General features: G+C 49.0%; 5 protein-coding genes across 5 annotated transcripts; 2 read left to right on the forward strand and 3 right to left on the reverse strand.

Annotated features, from left to right (window-relative positions):
- Positions 1-18: 18 nt before the first annotated feature.
- Positions 19-3030, forward strand: LTR84_003020 (uncharacterized protein; the record flags this gene model as incomplete). The annotated part of the gene is made up of 5 exons (XM_064846615.1): positions 19-132; positions 179-354; positions 1295-2017; positions 2077-2300; positions 2375-3030. 5 exons carry the CDS (start codon positions 19-21, stop codon positions 3028-3030), a joined length of 1893 nt encoding a protein of 630 aa, XP_064705595.1.
- A 993-nt stretch (positions 3031-4023) lies between these two features.
- On the reverse strand, positions 4024-6181 carry LTR84_003021 (uncharacterized protein; the record flags this gene model as incomplete). Its single annotated transcript, XM_064846616.1, has 2 exons — positions 4024-5021; positions 5080-6181. The coding sequence occupies 2 exons, from the start codon at positions 6179-6181 to the stop codon at positions 4024-4026; spliced, it is 2100 nt and encodes a 699-aa protein (XP_064705596.1).
- A 2933-nt stretch (positions 6182-9114) lies between these two features.
- Positions 9115-10734, reverse strand: CKI1 (bifunctional choline kinase/ethanolamine kinase cki1; the record flags this gene model as incomplete). Its single annotated transcript, XM_064846617.1, has 5 exons — positions 9115-9758; positions 9818-10223; positions 10273-10421; positions 10477-10546; positions 10606-10734. 5 exons carry the CDS (start codon positions 10732-10734, stop codon positions 9115-9117), a joined length of 1398 nt encoding a protein of 465 aa, XP_064705597.1.
- Positions 10735-12644: 1910 nt separating this feature from the next.
- Positions 12645-14771, reverse strand: LTR84_003023 (uncharacterized protein; the record flags this gene model as incomplete). The annotated part of the gene is made up of 2 exons (XM_064846618.1): positions 12645-14629; positions 14678-14771. The coding sequence occupies 2 exons, from the start codon at positions 14769-14771 to the stop codon at positions 12645-12647; spliced, it is 2079 nt and encodes a 692-aa protein (XP_064705598.1).
- Positions 14772-16203: 1432 nt separating this feature from the next.
- LTR84_003024 (uncharacterized protein) lies at positions 16204-18415 on the forward strand (the record flags this gene model as incomplete). The annotated part of the gene is made up of 11 exons (XM_064846619.1): positions 16204-16322; positions 16378-16411; positions 16478-16591; positions 16644-16739; positions 16817-16906; positions 16961-17165; positions 17222-17672; positions 17723-17816; positions 17872-18125; positions 18192-18342; positions 18395-18415. 11 exons carry the CDS (start codon positions 16204-16206, stop codon positions 18413-18415), a joined length of 1629 nt encoding a protein of 542 aa, XP_064705599.1.
- Between the last annotated feature and the right edge of the window lie 281 nt (positions 18416-18696).

Below are 18696 nucleotides of genomic sequence, written 5' to 3' on the forward strand. Positions count from 1 at the left end.
GTTGGTCATTGCATGGACATGCTTCGTCAAGCACTGATGTGCAAGCCTGACTTGCAGGTCTTCGGGCAGTATTGGATCGGAGATACTGAAACTCCATTCGTAGACTTCAACACAAACCATAAATGCTTAAATGTAAGTGGAAAACAATCGTATTGAAAATCACGGCTTACTTTGACAGTTCTGGGGTAAGCAAATCTCAGGATCACTCCAAGGTTGCGGTGGGAGAAAACATGGCGATCTCGTCAAGAGCTTCGTGCCTCTAACGCCTCCGCGAACTGATCCTATTCATGAGGACTGGCTGACTGCTACAGAACTTAAGAATTGGGTGACGGAACATCAGATGACCACCGAGATGTCAGTACTGAAGGCTGTGGTCCGACGGCCAGGTGATACTGTACTGGCGCATATTCCCTAAATCAATTGTGGCAATGGTCCATCTGGCTTTCTGCTTGTTACATCAGTCTGAGCAAAATGACTCTAATCTAGTTAGTAGGGGGAAAATGAATCTTGTTCTGGTGATGGCCTTAGCTGAAAGCGACAAAGCCTTGCCCCGTATGCGTCGTTTTTAAGGCTGTTCGGATGATGAAATATAATCAGCCGGATATGAGGATTATTAGTACTAGAGACTAGCTCCTATTAGCTGGAGATGCTAAGGTTTGAGAGTTTTAGTGGAGGGTTAGACTCATACTGTACTTCGTAAGGTGTGATCGTAAGATGTCGCCATTCTGATAAGCATCCGATAAGAACATCCTTTCTCTTGGGTCCCTACCGTGTGAGAACTCCCGCAATGTTCCAGCATTGTACCAGCAGCTATGTCTTTAATACCAGGACATGCCACCACTGCGTAACGGAAGAGCCTCAAAAGCATGTGAGGGCTGCAGGCGCCAGAAAACTCGTTGCTATGCTTCTGATAACGTGAACGGCACTTGCCTCCGCTGCGAGACACTCGACCAGCCTTGCTCTCTCAAGAACGTGTCTGGTGCTTCGAGCCCATATCTCAATCGACCAAAGCATACTCCCGTGAGTCGCAACGCCGATGGAGACAGACCAGTGTCGGTGAACGAAAGGTACGTCTACTCTCAAGCGAGCTTCCAATACTTTCACCTGTGTCGCCTGGCAAATAAATCGGTTAATTCTTGCCCTTCCTCGCCCTGAATGACGACGGATATCCGCGGCTCAACAAGCGTGCCCAGGACATATAGAGATCTCTCACGTTACCACAAAGTCTCCTGCCAGAATTCATATCCTGTTGTCTCTTAGGGTATTCCGGGATAACTGACAAATAATGTTTCAGACTCGAACGTCTGGAGAATACTGTTTCCAATCTAGTTGAGCGACTTGACTCAAGATTAGATGTTGGCCGAAGGGAATCGCCCTCCCTTCCACCACCAGTGGCTTATACAAGATCGACTGCCTCAGCTGAACCAATACAAGCACCAGTTTTTCTGATTAGAGATGTCGCAAACGATGTCGGTATTCATTCTCCGGACGAAGCAGGAGTATATCAACCTCAGTACTCAGATGTAATCTCTGCAGGCTTGGTATCTTTAAACGAAGCTTATGACCTTGTCTCATTGTTCCACGTCCACTATGGACGATGGGTGAAGTTCGAAGAGACCATCTCTACAGAAGTTCTCCTTCCACAGGTCAGGAAGTCGCCTCTCCTTCTATGCAGCATCTGCTTGATAGCTGTGAGGCACACAACTGAGGTGCTCGTATCAAGACTTGCACCAAATCTGTTCGACGAAGCCAAGCGTCTGGTCACTTCATCTCTACTAGTGATCCCTCAAACGGCCGAGTTCTTCCAAGCAACTCTGATCCTGAGTTTGTGGTCGACAACAATCGGTCAAGTCCCCCTGAGCATTGACAGTTGGCTTCTCACCGGCTATGCACTGCAACAAGGTCTTGCGAGTCCTCATTTCTCTGAAGTCCTACGAGTTGGCCAACGGTCACCAAGCAGCAGACAGCACCTAGATGCATGGTGTTTATGGAATCACATTTGCGTCGCTCATTTGCAGTAAGCAATCTTATTTGTCTGGCATTCTCGCAAAGACTACGCTGATAGTAATTATCCAGATATTGTGTCGGTACCCGAAGGCAAGCACTTCTGAATCAGGGACAGGTCGATCGATGCATGCGCTTTACCGAGTCCGACCAGATCACAAATTTTGAAGCGAGGATGGTCGCCGAGGTCAAGCTTTATTGGATCATCTACGAAAACTGCTGTGGACCTCACATCGATCTTACGGTAACGAAAACCAATCTGCAAGCGTGGAAGCAAGATTGGGCAAACCTGTTCGGTGAGTATTTCTGCTGTGGGCAGAGTGTGGCGAGGCTAGTCCGGGAATCATATACTGACAGTATGCATGGACAGACGAACCTCGGGCACAATTCCTCCAAATGGGATATCACTTCGCTTTTCTCTTAGCCTATTGCCAGTCATTCAAGTCGGCCACTGTGGCTGCAAGAATGCGTGGATCTGTTCTGGCCGAAATGATCCAGAAATGCACTGCAATCATCAACCTCGCGATGGACACAACAGACGAACGTACCCGTCACTTGACTGACCATATCTACCACATCATCACATTCTCTGCCATCACTCTGTGCGGTCTGCTCCACAGCTACGAGCCCAAAATCCGCGGGGCGAACCACGACGTCACTGCCCTGGACACTCTTGTCCTCCGTCTCGTCAAATGGCTTCGGTCCATTGGCCTCCCGTGCCACGCCGCACATCTTCTCGGTGATATCCTCTCGGCACAGCACAAGAAGCTCCGCCCAAACGCCAGGATATTGGAGCCCATTAGTCCCTACACAGGCATGACAGGCTCACCGAGCACCCCACTGAGACAGAGACAGGATCCGGGGTACGACCAGTATATCCAGCCGCAACAACAGCAAACACTGCCTGACAATGTAGCATACTATTTTCCGGATTTCATCGGCTCCGAGCTGTGGGATGTCGCTACAGATGCACCCGTCTGGCCGCAATGGGAACAGATCATGTCTGACACGGATATGTCAGTATAGTCGTCAGAGATCTGGTCTCATCCGATTATTGCGTTTCACTATCGACAGAGAAGCATTTAAAGTACCCCAAGGTCCGCCCGCATCCACAGGTCATTTCCAGTTCCAAGTCTACACTTGCTTCCGTGGTCAAGGGAAATTAAATCGCCCGTCCGGGGTTTTCCGGGGCACGAACGATATCTCAGCCTTGCGGCAAGGCATACCATACCCACCCATCACATCACAGCCAAGAACAACAACAGCAGAAAATTCCTTTCCTCATGTCTAGGTACAAAGACTACAGCCATTCACGGACAATACATCCATCTGTCCGTCCACCCTACGACGACACGGTAGAAGGAAGCAGTTCAACTGACGTCTGCCTGGCGTGTACCATAGCCCCTCAATCCTTGAACCCAAAAACGTTGACTAAACAAGAAAAATAGACAATTCTGCCTATCTAACTAACAACCCATGGAATATCTATTCATCTTGCTTTTGCGAGATGCTTCGTCAAACATAACACCCGACAGGACGGAGGTTATGGTCTGAGCCTCAATCAATGATACATACGCCTCATTAGTTAGTTAAGTTACACGGGAACAAGCACACAAAGACGTGAGTTAATAGTTTGATTGAGAAAAAAGAGCTCGAATTCCAGATTCATTCCACGATGACGTCGTATCGCATCATATAATCTATGCACAAAACGGTGCAGATTCCTGGTATATAAACAAGGAAAAAAATTCCCATTTCGTGATCAAAAGAGCTTCCTCAAGAACGCCATTGTGCCCAAAAAGGAAAGGGGGGAAAAACCAAACAAGAACATATGGATATCGTCCGTCAAGTAATTTGACCCAGAAGACTCATCAGAAGTCTAAAACCTTCCACCAATCATAAATCGCTGTGAGATTTCAAGGCATCCAACAAATGGAAACAAAAGAACAGCACTGCAACATCATTGCATGACCAGATGCATCAAAAGGGTATCAGTCTCTCCAACAGTATTAGTAGACTTTAATTGCCGCCCAAGTACATTTGGTTTTGTCCAGGATTCGAAAAGTCAATACCAGAGGCACTGACATAACCGTCATTGAGCTCGTCATCATAGTATTCGCCACCACTCGAGCCATCAAAACTGGCTCGACCCATTCCAACATCGCTGAGATCTCCTGGGTCGTCACTGGTTGGAACTTGTGACCAATCGATATTTTGCAGCGCAGGGTATTGTGCCAAGAGTGCTGCTGGTAAGGAAAATCCTCCTGCACCAGTACTGGGATCCATGCCGACCATCATAGGCTGGGGAACTGGCTGTAGTCCACCTTGCATGTAGTGGGCCTGCTGTTGTTGCTGTTGTTGTTCCATCATGTGTCTGTTCTGTCTCTCCTGTCTCTCCTCCTCCAGAAGAGGCTTGATACAGACTCGACCTGCTTCAGAGCGGAAATGTCGTCCAAGTGCATCGGCTCTTGCAAATCTGCGCCCGCATCCCCAATGTTGCCCAGGTGATGAATGAAGTTCACCTTTACAGACAAATTTCTTTTCACCACTGTGTAGCCCTTCATGGCGCTTTCGATCGTGCTGTCTTGCAAAAGCCTTTCCACAAACAGTACATACGAAGGGTCGCTCATCAGTGTGTGTGCGTAGATGAGAGCGTAGGTTGTATGCCCGAGTAAATTTCTTCGGGCAGAGAGTGCATTGAAATGTGGCAGGATGTTTCTGAACTCGGGTACTCGTACCGGGTGGAGCATTTGGTCTGTTGGGGTCTGCAAGGTCGAGGATGTAATCTCTACTTTGGCTCACAGAGGATGTTGAAGCACGTCGATTCTTCTCCACACGACCGGAAGCCACGCCAGGTCCTGGCGACGAATCTCGAGATACCGAACCTCTCTCCCTGTCTGGAGATCGCGAATGAACAGAAAGGCTCGAAGTGACATTGGTTGATTGAAGCCCAGGAGAGGCTGATCGAGAAAAGGGCCGCGTAAAGGTTGAATCGGATTTGCTACGATTACGACCTCCTGAGAAAGAAGTTAGTTCAGAAATACTTCTACTGGGGTCATTTATGTATAGACTTACTACCTGTGTTGTTGGGAGGGCTCAAGGCGCCCTCGGTACCCTCAGCCTGTGGTCCAAAGCTCTGCTGTCTTGAGACTGGAGCGGGTTCAATGTTAATGGTCGGTGGTTCAAACAAATCGGCCTGACCGATATCAGAGACCACTGAGGTATTGCGCATATGATTGCTAGGTAGGATGGGCGGCTGTACGAAATTTGTCTGATTAGAGAAGACATCGGAGCCCGGAACACCAAGTGGTTGACTCAAGGTCAAGTCTGGATTCATGCCAATTCCCACTTGCTGATTCTCCGTCATATGCGGCATCAACCTGGGAGACCGATAGGCTTGTTCAGTCAAAGTAAAACTCTCCAAGCCAAAAGCATTGCTGGTGTCAGGTTGAGCTGGGAGATAAGGAGAATGGCTACCGACATCATGGAGTTCCGAATGAGCGAGATAAGGGGAATGCTGGGCCGATGGGATATCAGAATTATCAGATGGAGCTCTGCGATGCTGTTGAAAATTGGCCCCAGCATAGACATCTCCATAGGCGCTGTTAGGGTCTAAAGACACATGTCTCGAGTGCTGAGGGGTGTAGAATTGACCATTTGTCGAAGCGGGGGAAGTAGGTCGCGAGCTATGAGTTGTTTCAGGGGGGAAAAGATTTGGTGATTGATGATCTTGTGGAGAGGAGACTTTACTCAACTCGGCAGGATTGATGTTGGGTTGAGGATTGACATCGTAGGCATTGTTGAGGGAGTAGGGCTGTTGGAAGTTGTTGTTCATGTCGTCGCCTTGATACATGAAGTTGTTTGTATAGTTGGGATCCAGTGTCTGACCTCCGTACTGAGAGTCGGAGAAAAGATTCTGTTGGTAATTGGTCGTATTGTAGAAGTTGGGGTCGGTGGAACCCGGTTGGAGACCTCCCTGATGTTGTTGTTGCTGATGTAGAAAGGGGTTGTTGAACAGCTGTTGGGCCGTATTGAATTTGCCAGTCGTCAGGGCTTGCTGAACGGAGGGATCAACGCCTTGAACACCTGAGGTCTGGTAATGATTGGGAGAAGGCTGAGGACTGATATGCTGGGCGGCATTTCCCCTCGAAGGGGATCGACCTCGATTGTTATCCATGACGCTTGAACAATCTTTCGGCGTCAAGCCTTAGACAGGCCAATGGCCTCAGCAAGGTATGACGAGTGTACCTTGTAGCAGGACAAGGTCGAATCGGATTTCTGATAGCAGCGCAGACAAGGCCTGTAAGTCGATTGGCGGAGAAGAGGTGTGAGTAAAGACTTTCGCTTTCTCGATTAGCCTGGGGCGCAGCAGGTTAGCCATGTGGTTTCTTTGATGGAGTTGGATTGGACATACTCAGCCGCACAGTGAGGCTATGTTGGAGAGGTCTGGGCTTATAAGAATTGGTTGGTGCCGTGGAAGGTGCACTCGAATCAAATGATGACCTTTGAGACAGGCGCAACGACCGAGAAAGGCCCAATGCAGTTTCTGGATGGAGTGGACGAATGCGCGAGGATGGGAAGTGATTTATGGTGAGGTGGTGGTGTATGGTGAGGCTGTAAGATGATTGATGGTGGATGCCGCAGTTCGGGGAATGAGAAGAGTGTGCGGAAGAAAGCTTGCGAGATAAGGTATGTGGAGTATGACGCGAGATGAGATGGGGTGGGATGGTTCAAGTGGTGAGTGTAGGATGATGGGAAATCCAGATACCTCTTGCGACCAACTTGGAATCGAAACGTGTGAGATACTGAGGAGGGCAAGGTCGAGGGCGAGAACGAGAGGGAAGATGAGGGTGAGATCCGAGAATGTGAAAGTGAAGGTGAAGACACTGGCAACGGTACTTGGTTAGTGGCAGCTGGTATCGTGTTGGTCTGTATGACCGAATTACAGGTGCAAATGTCGGCTGTCTACTCGAAAGAAGTGCGAAATAGCGTCCAGGTTGAGCTAAGGTTCAACTTGGCGGCAAAAGGTGATGGTGACGGTGACGGGTGACAGCGGGGAATGGGGACCTGAACTTGAAGAAGGTTGAAAGGGGGAGGGAAGGAAGTTTGGTTATAGTTAAGAAACTTCAGTTGAAGCGTGTCTGGCACCACCCGTACTGACTGTTGCTTAACCAATTCGCTACTTAGGCATAGAGGAGCCCGCCAAATCCTCGGTAAACCTTCATCAACGGCTTGACCTGTTATCTCCTTGGTCCTTTGCTCTTGGTTAGTTGCCTTATGGAGCCCGAGCCTTGGGGATTGATACCTAAGGTACCTATGGAAGAAGCAGGAGACAAGCATCATCGTCGACCTGGCCCACTGGCATCATGCCTAGACCAAGTCCTTCTTGAACTGCTACCTAGGCCTACCTAACCCATGCACACTCGATTGTTTCGAGTCGAACCTCATCCGTCTCATCAAACAAGCGAATACATTCCTCCAAAACACAGTCACCCTGTCACAGTCCCCGACCATGTTTGAGGACCCCACTCCATCACCCAAGACCACGAGTGTCTTTCCCACCTACAATACACACTGGATCGACAAAAGCCTAGGTACTTACCCAGTAGTCATCGTCATATCACGTTCTCGAATTATTAATAGCAACATGAAAGAAAAATGCATACATAATCATCATCATTTATTCCCCATTGATCGTCAACCCAAGTCATCTATGTACCTGGTATGTACACAATTATGTATCCCAAAACCTTTAGAACCTTTAGCCTCGTAATCACCACACCACAAAATGCCCAAATCCACCGTCTTGGGATGTCGCGTTACCCATCCAGAAGGCGACCCCAAGACACAACAACCGACTGACACGCATGCACTGGCATGTGCCACAATCACCCAAGGCGGTCGGTTGCCTGGTGCCTAAATCCTCCCCTTTTCCCCCAAGGTTCGCATGCATCTCTGCACCTCCGCTATGGATGCTGTGGCATAAGTGTCGTATATGGTATATCCGTACCTGGAGATCATGACGTGGCCCTGGGCACTCTGTTCAAACATCAGAACCCCATTATCGTGGCTGTGCTGCCAGCTGGGAATCTTATCCTTCCGTTGCCTCAGATGTCAGGCACCCTCAGCCTTCAGGCACCCTCGGGCAACAGGACGGATATGACGAGCACTACTATCCGTACTGGCTTCTAGTTAGTTTCTTGAATAATGCAACTTCTCCTAACATTTGCATTGCGTAATTCTCGTCTACTCGTAAACTTGTTGACGTGCGGAAAGGGCATCGGATATTCTCATCCAGAATTGTGGCGGTGCGCGCCATATCACTACGTTCTCAGGCACCAGAACGAGCCTCGCGTTCAAGGTTGTCTCTTCAGACAAGATTGTCCCCTCTTGATGCGAGCAGTCGTATGTCTCATATCAATGCATGTTCAGTCAATTCAATAACGCAAGAAGATTTCCTGATATTTTGTTCATTAATGCCGACCCTCAAGTTCTGTTGTTGTGGTTTTTTGGTCTATCTTACAGAAACAACGGTCGTCCAAGACTCAACATCCCTCATCAATGCAAATGCACTTGCACCTCAATTGCTCCCATCCTGGTAACTCGCCCTTGAATTTGGAAACCTCCACCCCCACCTCTTCTAATCGCTCTTTGTTTTTTGGTCTTGTGCAGTGTGAGCACCGAAATTCTTTCGTCTGGCCCTCCATCCCCGTTCTTTGACTCGCCTTTCCTGTAAAAACGCCTTGCTCGCCGGCTGAAAATGCTTCCAAGAACAAAAACACCCGCTGTCCTGGTACATAATGAGATAATATGCACGCTACCCACTCACGTAGCCGCACACAAGTGATCGTGATTCGTCAAGGTATGCCCGCCCTTTCTCGGCCGCCAGCTTCCGTATATGAGTGAGCGATCTCTTGGTCTTGGGTTAAGCAATCAATACCGTGCATAAACGGTATCAAGAGTCTCAAAATTAAAGAGTATTCGTAATGCGCGAGTGGTCGCATCCTCCTTTGTCTGACCTTGTCGTCAGGGCATGCGACATTCTATACCCGGCCTCGTTGATGGCCTCGACAAGAATTGCGACCGTGTGTGAGAAAATCAGTAAGAACATCAACCACAGCAGAAAACCTTCGCCAGCTTCTGGAAGAATCCTGGTTGCTGTTCTTGCTGTGGTGTGGGACGGCCTTGACTGCTTTGTAAAGCTCCAGTAGCAGGACTGGTTCGTTGTTGTCCTCCCACCAGATTGGCATTGCTGTTCTGGAATTGTGCTTGTGTGCTGGCAGGAGGTGTATTCATATCGAGTTGTCCTGCTAGTCCACTACCTCTCTTTGGAATGTTACCCCCGGCGGCGCCGCTTGTGCGATCGCGAGCGTTCTTCCCCAGAGCTGCCACTCCTGGCTTTGCTGGTGATCCTGGGGGCGGGGGCTGCGCTGCGTTTAAACGATCGGTCGGAATGGCTTGCCGATCTCGAGTTTGTCGTGTTCCTTCTTGTCCACGAACAGCCGAATTGCCGTGAAGCGCTCGAGCCGACTCGTTCGCGGGAGGGTTGACATTGTGAAGATGAAGGTTGGATGGATGGTTCTTGACTGCTTCCCATCCACGTCCACCGTTGAGCTTCATCCAGTCATACTCGCCATCCTCAACTTCTCCAGTATTCTTGAGAGCTTGGGTGAACAGATCTCGTAGAAAGTCATAGTCAGGGGTGTCCTCAAATCCTAGATTGCGCACATAGCTTAGGTATTTGTTGAATTCCTCTGTCAATTGATTAGTCGTCACGGCCTTGTCTCCGATGTTGGTGGATGCCGAAACTCACCTGGAAAATTTTCACATAGGTCCTTGATGGCAGTCGTCTGTTTCTTCTCGCCAATCTTTTCGTACTTCTGCTTGTTGGTGGCTGCTTTCAATCCTTGCCATGGTAGCCCACCTCTCAGAAAGTACATGAAGACATGGCCCAGGGCTTCCAGGTCATCACGACGCGACTGTTCTCGTCCCAAATGTGTGTTGATGCTCATGTAACGAGCAGTGCCTGATAGAGATTTGCGCTCACGGTAAGGGATGTGTTGTTTCGTTTTGGGATCGCGGTATTGTTTGGCCATGCCAAAATCAACCACATGGATCACGTTGGCAGCTTTCGAGTTGGGCCGTCCAATGAGGAAGTTGTCGGGCTTGATATCGCGGTAGATTAGGTTTTTCTCGTGAATTGTTTGGACTCTCGACAGCTTCCAAACAAATTAGTGATGAAAGCAAACGGGGATTTCCCAAGCGTACCATTTGTTTTGCAACCATTACCACCGTCTTGATGGAAAACCGTCGGTTGCAATGGTCGAAAAGATCTTCTAGACTGGGCCCCAGCAAATCGATCACGAGGATGTTGTGTAAACCTTCCTGTCCAAAATAGTAGACATTTGGAATCCCAGCTGTAACAGTGTTAGATAAGTGATGTTCGAATTTCGAGGCCAGGTTTCGACTTACGGCATCCGACCAAAATCTTGTATGTTCTGTATTCATCACGAAGCTGTGGAGCATCACTCTTTCTCGGTTCCTTTTGGAGCTTGTCAATCGCAGGTCGTAAGAACGGTGAAAGAGACCAGTAACACTCACGAATTTGATAGCAACTTGTTGATTATTGAGAAGATTCGTCCCCTCGAAGATAACGCCAAAGGATCCCTCTCCTATCTTCTTTCCGACGCGGTAATGAACACCAACAACATTCGACGAAGAGGATGCCATTGTGGAGAGTGGTGTCGACAGACGAGACGACGAGAATATTGTGGTTCAGAAATGGATGAGATCGACAACTAGAGGGAAGGGAGCCGGTCGAGAGGATGACAGTGGCAGTGTGACAATAAGATTCGGGAGTTAGGCGGATGGCCCTCCGCGCTTCTGCAACCCAGGTGTTATTAGCGAAGTGCAGATGGATTAGTGAAGAATATACATACAACGACCAAGAGGTCAAGCAACAACAATTGGCATGCGTTGAAAGAGGCCTTTTGGAGTATTATCTCGAGGATAAGATGTGGTAAGGGTAGGGTGTTACAATACAAATGAATGGATCAAGGTTGTTGTGTCGAAAGGAACCAGAGGTGCAAGCGAGTCGAGCTCCTGCCAAGAGAGACAATGGAGAGGCTTCCTTCTAGTTCAGTTGGGAAGGCACAGGCGCAAACGGAGAACCACTCCCCGTCCCCTTTTTGCGGGCAGCAACGAACACCAACGGTCGGTGCCTAAGGGAGATCTTCTCAATGATAATCAAAAAAGAGAGGAAAAGATGGATTGAGATGGATTGGACGCTCTCAAGATCATCAACGGGACGGTGAGGAAATACGGGAAAAGTTGGACGGTGAGGCTCAGACTTTTAGTGGTCATCGACTCGCGGCCAACCCCCATTATTGAAGCTCGCTGGCATGGCAGGTTGTGGGTGAGGTGTGCCACTGATGGTGGTGTTGGTGAAGGGGGCAGCAGAACTCACATCCCGAGGCGGGTACTCGTAGGGAAGAGACCGGGGACTTGGGGATGAAGGCGCATTGATTTCCAGCACTAAACCGCCCAAGGCATGCACGCTAATCGAAGTCTGGATAAGCCTTGATGTTAGTTCCCCGTTTTCTTTCCAGGCACCACCACCACCCTAAACTCTGAATGAACCCGAGCCCTTCTTTTTCTCATGCCACCAACGATGAACTAATCTGCCACCGCCTATTCGGGCTCAGTCCGGAGAACAAAATAGGCCTCGATAAGGTTAAGAGACCTCTCAAAGTGCACCACAGGCGTACCTAAGTCAGCCAGGCCAGGCCTAACTGCCACTACGAGGTACTATGGCCCGTACTTCGCCACACCGCACAATGACCACAATAATATTTGTATCGGTCATCATCAAATTTGATCTGTCACTACGATGGAGATCGTATGCTGCCACTGATGGTACCGGTACTCTATAATTCGTAGATTGTAGGATAATACACCTACCCTGTCGCTTGTTTCGTTCGTCCACAGTGCCTGCTAATAAGCATCAGCCCCCAGCCAGCAACTGAGAGACTGACAGTGCAACACAGTGCCGCTTCACCGATCGCAAATCATTTCTAAACGACCAAAACATCGAGGACCATTGCTTGTGGAACACGTCGAGATGTCAAAGTGCTAACGCAAATGAACTGCAGGGATCAATAGCCCAATGCAAGTGTCGTCTGGGGCAAACCTTCGGAAACTGATCCACTCGAGGTAGGATCCAGAGCAAAATGGCCGATTCATGTGGAAGCGCCCGGCATTCCTAATCCGTGTCGACTCTCCGTCTGCTTCCCTGCTTCTGTCACGATCACAATTTATTCAATACAAGGGAAACAAAGCAATCAACCAGTAGAAGTTTGACTCATTGCCAGCTCGCATTTCTCCTCAGGAGCCTGTCCGAGAGACCCATACTGCAACGAAAAAACAATATATGCAGGCACCATGCAGCCAAGCCTCGAGTCCTAACTCTACCCACACCGTTCCCCATGCTTGGACAAAATGCGTTCCTCATCATGCTTCCCTACAGTTAGTCGTATATGTAGAGTCCATGCTGCTAATGACTTGCTAGTCACCGAGGACCCCATCTCGGATCTGACCGCCATTGTCCGTCCTGCTCAACCCCCTTTGTTGTTTCGAAAATTTCATGCATCCTGGGCAATCAGTGGAGGACTCTCTTGTGCAGTCGAATGGCTTCGACGAACACGAGTTACATTGCGCAATGGTGAAGGTGTCGTCGGCTGAAAGGCTATGCTTCGATCCCGTGGCGTGCTCGCACCCAAGGTAGAGCTACTTTCACGCTTGAAAAGACCACCGAAATGAAGACTCGGGCTCTTTCTGACTGCCTTTTCCTCATGGCTTCCCATCTTTTGATTCACATCGCGCTGTTGCAGAGCTGTCGGATTGGTTCTTGGAAGCACCGACGCTCTTGAATCATGTTTTGCTCCTTTCCCTGTTGACCTGCCTGATCTTGATTTGCTGAAAAGGCTCAAGGCGCTACTGCTCTTTCTCAGAGAACCTCCGAGTGTTGAGCCTGGTCTCTTTTCCTTCATAAGCACTCGCGTTGGGGTTGTGTCAATCACTACCGCCTTGCGTTGCTCTGGTCTTGTATGCTTGATTGATGGTGGGGTGTCCCGAGCATATTGGCTGAGATCTCCGAGTGAAGGTGAGTAGATTGGTGCATCTTCCAAGCTGATGGATCCACTGCCGTCAACGCTTTCTTGACTTGGTGTTTCTACTCTTGGCTGCTTCATGATGGACATGGGTTTTGTGTCTGGCGGATGCATTCGAAGAGGATGGACCCCTCTTGGATAACCGGCAACTGGATTCGAAGGTATGTACGCGTTTCTCGTTGTCGAGTAAATCATGGGCTCAGGTGCCACCTTGCGCGTGGCTAGTATCTTGGTTGGTGGCAAGTTGGCTCTTCGAGATTTGGTCATGACGGGAGCTTCTAATGTGTTGGAAATTTGAGGTCTCTGCAAGGAAGATGTTCTGGCCGGGGGAGACGTTTTGGAGATACCAATTTCTGGTTTCTTGGACTCTTGATACCCATCGTTATCAGTGGTGCCTTTCTTCATATTGAAGAAGGACGATTTTGATTTGAGAAACGACATCTCTCGCGGAGGAGTCTGAAAATCAAGTTTGTCAACGGCACTAGCGAAAGATCTGGTCAATGATCCAAAGGCCGAGTCGCCATCTTCTTGTACGGAGTTGGTCCTTGCCATATCACCATCATTCAGCCCACTAAGAAGAGGAGGATCGTTTTGTGTGTCACCGAGACCGGAATTATGGTTTACCGACTTGCGTCGAATATGACTGCTCCATCCGAATCCTTTCTCCTTCAATAGGTAATGATTGCATGGTTCTGCTCTAGGTTGGGCGTCTGGTCTATCGGGAAATGTGCTCTGAGTAGCTGATTTACCGACTAGGTTGGGTGGGTGCGGCATCAGCAGAGGAGATTCCTTGCGGCCACCAAGTGGTGAACCTTTGGAACCTTTGAGTCTTGTGCGAAGAGCATTGCCAAGCTTGAACACACGTCCGCTTTTAAACCTTCTGGTGTCGAGTGAGCCATAGTTCTGATGTGGATGCAGTGTTTCCGAACTATGGTCATGGCCAGATGGACAAGATTTTTCTGCAGATGCTTGAGGTAGCCAACCAACTTGGGAATCCCATGTGGATTCTGAGAATGCCGCATCAGATATCTCTCCACAGTCTACGCCCTCAGCTTGAGCAACTTTGACATTGGTGGTACTAGTCAAAGTAGGAGCGGAAATGATACTCCTGCCCACTGTGGAGGTACTGGAAGCTTTTGGTAACTGAGCAGAGACACTGCGAGGGTAGGATGGATCCTGGGCTGATGATCTCTGAAGGGAAAACCACGACAACGGGCGGAGTCTTTGGCTGACCTTGTGACGAGCCGAGCGTGCATGAGAAGCCAATGTAGTCGACACAGAGTCCCTAGCTAGCAGACCATGGTGCCCATGGTGGTCGAGAGATGCTTTTTCGTACGACTGGACAGTGGTAGCCTGCGGACTAGGAGAAGGAGGAGGTTGATTGTAAGGATCACAACGATAGGAGAGACTGGACTCAGTTCGCTCAAGAAGTTCATCTTTCGACGGGACTCGAGCAGCTGAATACTGATGTCAGTCACAGTAAATCGAGCGAGAAAGTGTCTCACCTTGTCGTGAGCCAGCACGACTGAGGGACCGAATTGTGTTGAGTGAAAATAGGGAGAATGAGCCCCTGCTCTGGTTGCGTTTATGTGTTGTCATTATGAGAGTGGTGGCAGATTTCTCCAAGAAAACTCGCGTCTAGTGATGTGGCATCAAAGACTCAGCAGAGCAGAGAAGCAGCGATGATTCCTTCAAGGACAAAGGTGCAATATGAGCATCTTGACATTTATACGGCCAATGATTTTGAGACTGTTGAGGTTGCTGTCTGCCACACTGGCAGCAAAGGAAAGACATTCGGACCAGATCAACAATGAAGGCATCCTTCTTGAGGAAGGTGCATGCCAGGAAGTGTCACTTGGGAAAGCACCCATCTGAGGAAGGAGAGACAACATTCTAACAGCATTCTTTGTGCCTTTCCTCACAAACTTCGATTCACGGAAAGCAACCATCAGTGTCTCGCTTGAAGGCTGGAAGATAATGCCCTTTTCCTCCACGTTGCTCCACGTTATCTTCCATTGTGAAGTGGCTGAGTTAGGGTTCAGAAGAGACCAAAGCTTTACAACAACACGCCATGCACAAACATTGTTGCCTGTCTCCGGATAGAAGATGAAGAGATTCACAATAAATGGGATCTGGCAAGTCATATGCTAATACAATGGTTGCAGCTTTATCGTACTACCACTTACCTCGGTCTCCACCGATCGTTGTGGCGGAAGATATACCACTTGCACTGGGAGATGGCTTCTGCCATTATTGGGCCACACTCTAAGACAACGAAGCTATGTGCTGAATTCCTCATCTTTCACTCGGAGAAACCATGAGGAGTACTCCACCATGAACATCTAGTCTCAGGAGACTCTGTGTACCAGTTCTATCGGAGACGCTATAAGCTGTACTAACCTTATACGGCTAATCAGTAGAAATTAAACCTATGAAAACCCAGATGTCAGCTTGTTAGATCTCACTAGCCAGGCACTAAGGCCACTAAGCTAGCCGAGGCTAGCATCGGCGTAAACTTCCTCGACGTCTCGAACCATTCGATCCAGAAAGCATTATCAACGGGAGTTGTTCCCTATAATCGAATGGAAACGACTTTAGCTCCGCTCGAGCTGCTCTGTTGCTTCTGATAAGAAATCTCGATTTGATCCTTTCAGATATCCACGGGATGTGGAGGTTGCCCTCCTCTCCCCGATGATAAGCGAAGCACTATCACTCTACATATCCCGTGTGTTCGAGACTCGAGGTTGATGGATTATATCATACTTGAGAACCAAAGTCTTTTCTGTCCCCCCGGGAGTGTATCTAGATTGTCGCCATGGATTTCCATCGTTTCCCATTCTGGCACTCGGGTATGCCAAGCAACCGATACGGAGAGCGCTCGCCCGGACTTCGATCAAGATAAATACTCAGCATATAAATATGCCACCCTGAACATGAGAGCCTTGTTCGGGTATTCTCTGTGCCTCAGGACCCTTTCAGGAATCAACGACTGCTTAGAGCGTTAGGCAATTCACTCGTTAACGCAACAGCCATGGGTGAGAAGGACATGCCAATCGCACCATTGCAGGAAGTGCTCAGTGATGGTGGCGAGCAACAGGGAACCGTTGAATCCAATCGTGTGGAAGAAAAGTATGGGCATATGCAACGGAGGTAATGTGATCCTATCACACATGCTGGTAGTGCCCGAAACTCATGATTGTTGTAGGCTCCAGAGCCGCCACATCCAATTCATTGCCTTGGTAAGCACCCTTGCAAGATGCTTCAGCATCAGGAATCCTCGGACGCATCGGCTGACAAGAGACAAGGGTGGTGCTATTGGAACCAGTCTCTTCCTTGGAATTGGCTCATCTCTTGCTAAGGCTGGTCCATTAAGCCTCGTACTAGGATTTGCAACCTCAGGTCTCGCTGTCTATGGCATGGTGAGGTTGATCGCTCGACTATTGTCCCGGATCGCCGTACTGACCTCACAAGATGGTGACTCTGGGTGAGATGACAACCTGGTTGCCTGTGCCTGGCGCCATACCACAGTTCTGCGCACGATTCGTGGACGATGCGCTGGGATTCGCGGTAGGATGGAACGTAATGCCTTCTCCTAATCAAGCCTTCTACCACATGGGGTGTCTCTTAACATCTAACGTTGCTAGAACTGGTATTTTTGCGCAATCGTCGTCTGTTTAGATATCAGCGCAGCAGCCTTGTTGATCGATTATTGGCCTGGATCAAGGTCAATATCAGTAGGCCACTGCCTTCTCATCCTTTTGAAAGAAGAATAACTAACCTTCTTTCAGCCTGCTGTTTGGATTACGCTCATCATCGCACTCATTTTGTTCCTCAACATTTTTGCAGTCTCCATCTACGGCGAGGCTGAGTTCTGCTTTGCATCCATCAAGCTCATCACAATCGTCGGTCTTCTAATCTTATCAGTTGTGATCATTCTCGGCGGAGGACCAAGTGGTGACAGGCTTGGGTTTCGCTATTGGAAGGATCCTGGAGGTTGGGATACCATCTACCAGTAGAAATATTGAGTCCCGAGTGCTAATTCCAAACAGCCATGAATGCCCTCGCGCCCGCCGAAGGAGCTACCGGTCGCTTTCTCGGTTTCTTCTCAGTGCTTATCTACGCGGCCTTCACCTACGCCGGTGTCGAAATGATTGCAGCAGCCGCTGGCGAAGCAGAGAACCCTCGTCGTAATGTTCCGAAAGCAGTCCGTCGTGTTATATGGCGAATATTGCTCTTTTATGTCCTCGGTAGTCTTGCTATTGGGTGCATGGTAGCTTCGGATAACGAAAATCTTCTTGGAGGGAAAGGGGCAGCCCGATCGCCTTGGGTAATTGGAATTTCAACAGCAGGTATCAAAGTCTTGCCACATATCATCAATGCCGCGATCTTGACATCTGCGGCATCATCGGCCAACGCCTTCCTCTATACTGGCAGCCGCTATTTGTATGCGCTAGCATCAGAAGGTCAGGCACCCAGAGTGTTGTTGACCTGCACGAAGAGGTTAGTTTTCGCAGCATATCATCCATAACAGGAATTGACCGATCGCACAGCGGTGTGCCAATATACTGCGTCCTGATCACAGGGTCTGTATCCGTTTTGACGTACATGACTGTGTCCGTTGCTGGCTCAACAGTCTTTCTCTGGGTGAGCAATCCCAGGTATGACGGAGGTCGAAAATATGCTAACAAGAGAGCCAAAGTTCGCCAACTTAGTCACGGTTGCCAGTCTTCTCACCTGGGTTTCCATCTGCATCGCCTTCATCCGCTTTCGCAAAGCCCAGCAAGTACAGGGACTTACAGATAGGAATCCCTGGTACAAGGGCCCATTCCAACCATACACCGCATGGATCACGATGATATTCTTCTCGGTATTGACTCTATTCAATGGCTTTCAGGTTTTTATGACGGGCAAGTGGAACGTCCAGGATTTCATCGTGTCGTATATTGGCATTCCGTGAGTCGCATCACTTATACTTGGGTATTGTCCAAGTACAGAGAGACTTACAGTAGTTGTGAACAGGATCTTTGCTTTCTTCATCATTTTCTGGAAGCTTGTCAAACGGACCAAGATACACTCCTTGGAGAGTATGGATCTGATGAGTGGACGACGTGAAATCGACGCAATGGAAGGCAAATGGGTTGAGCCGGTTCCAAGAAACTTTCTTGAGAAGGTATGTGTCTCGCGATCCTCCGCAATTTGCTGCGCTGACCACTCCCTTCAAGATCTGGTACTGGATTACTTGAAGCTGTTCGATACAAAATGGCGACTCTCCAAGGTCTATGGTCCTATGTTGCGTCCTGTGAAGTCAGGCCAAGATAACCACTCCGCGCCTTATTCCATAGATGATCAAGAGACTATCAAATAATAGGGTTCGAGCAAGAAGGGATGATGATTCCGCTGCGAGTTCTAGGGAACTCGGAGAGCAACGCTGTTTGACCCTCACGCAGAATCCGGAATTTAATTCTTTGCCACTCGTTATCCTTTGGCAGAAACATACCTACAAGCCTATTTGAACGTGATGCAA

The sequence above is a fragment of the Exophiala bonariae genome, assembly GCF_035927105.1.
Source record: "Exophiala bonariae strain CCFEE 5792 chromosome Unknown scaffold_15, whole genome shotgun sequence".
Classification (NCBI taxonomy): Eukaryota; Fungi; Ascomycota; class Eurotiomycetes; order Chaetothyriales; family Herpotrichiellaceae; genus Exophiala; species Exophiala bonariae.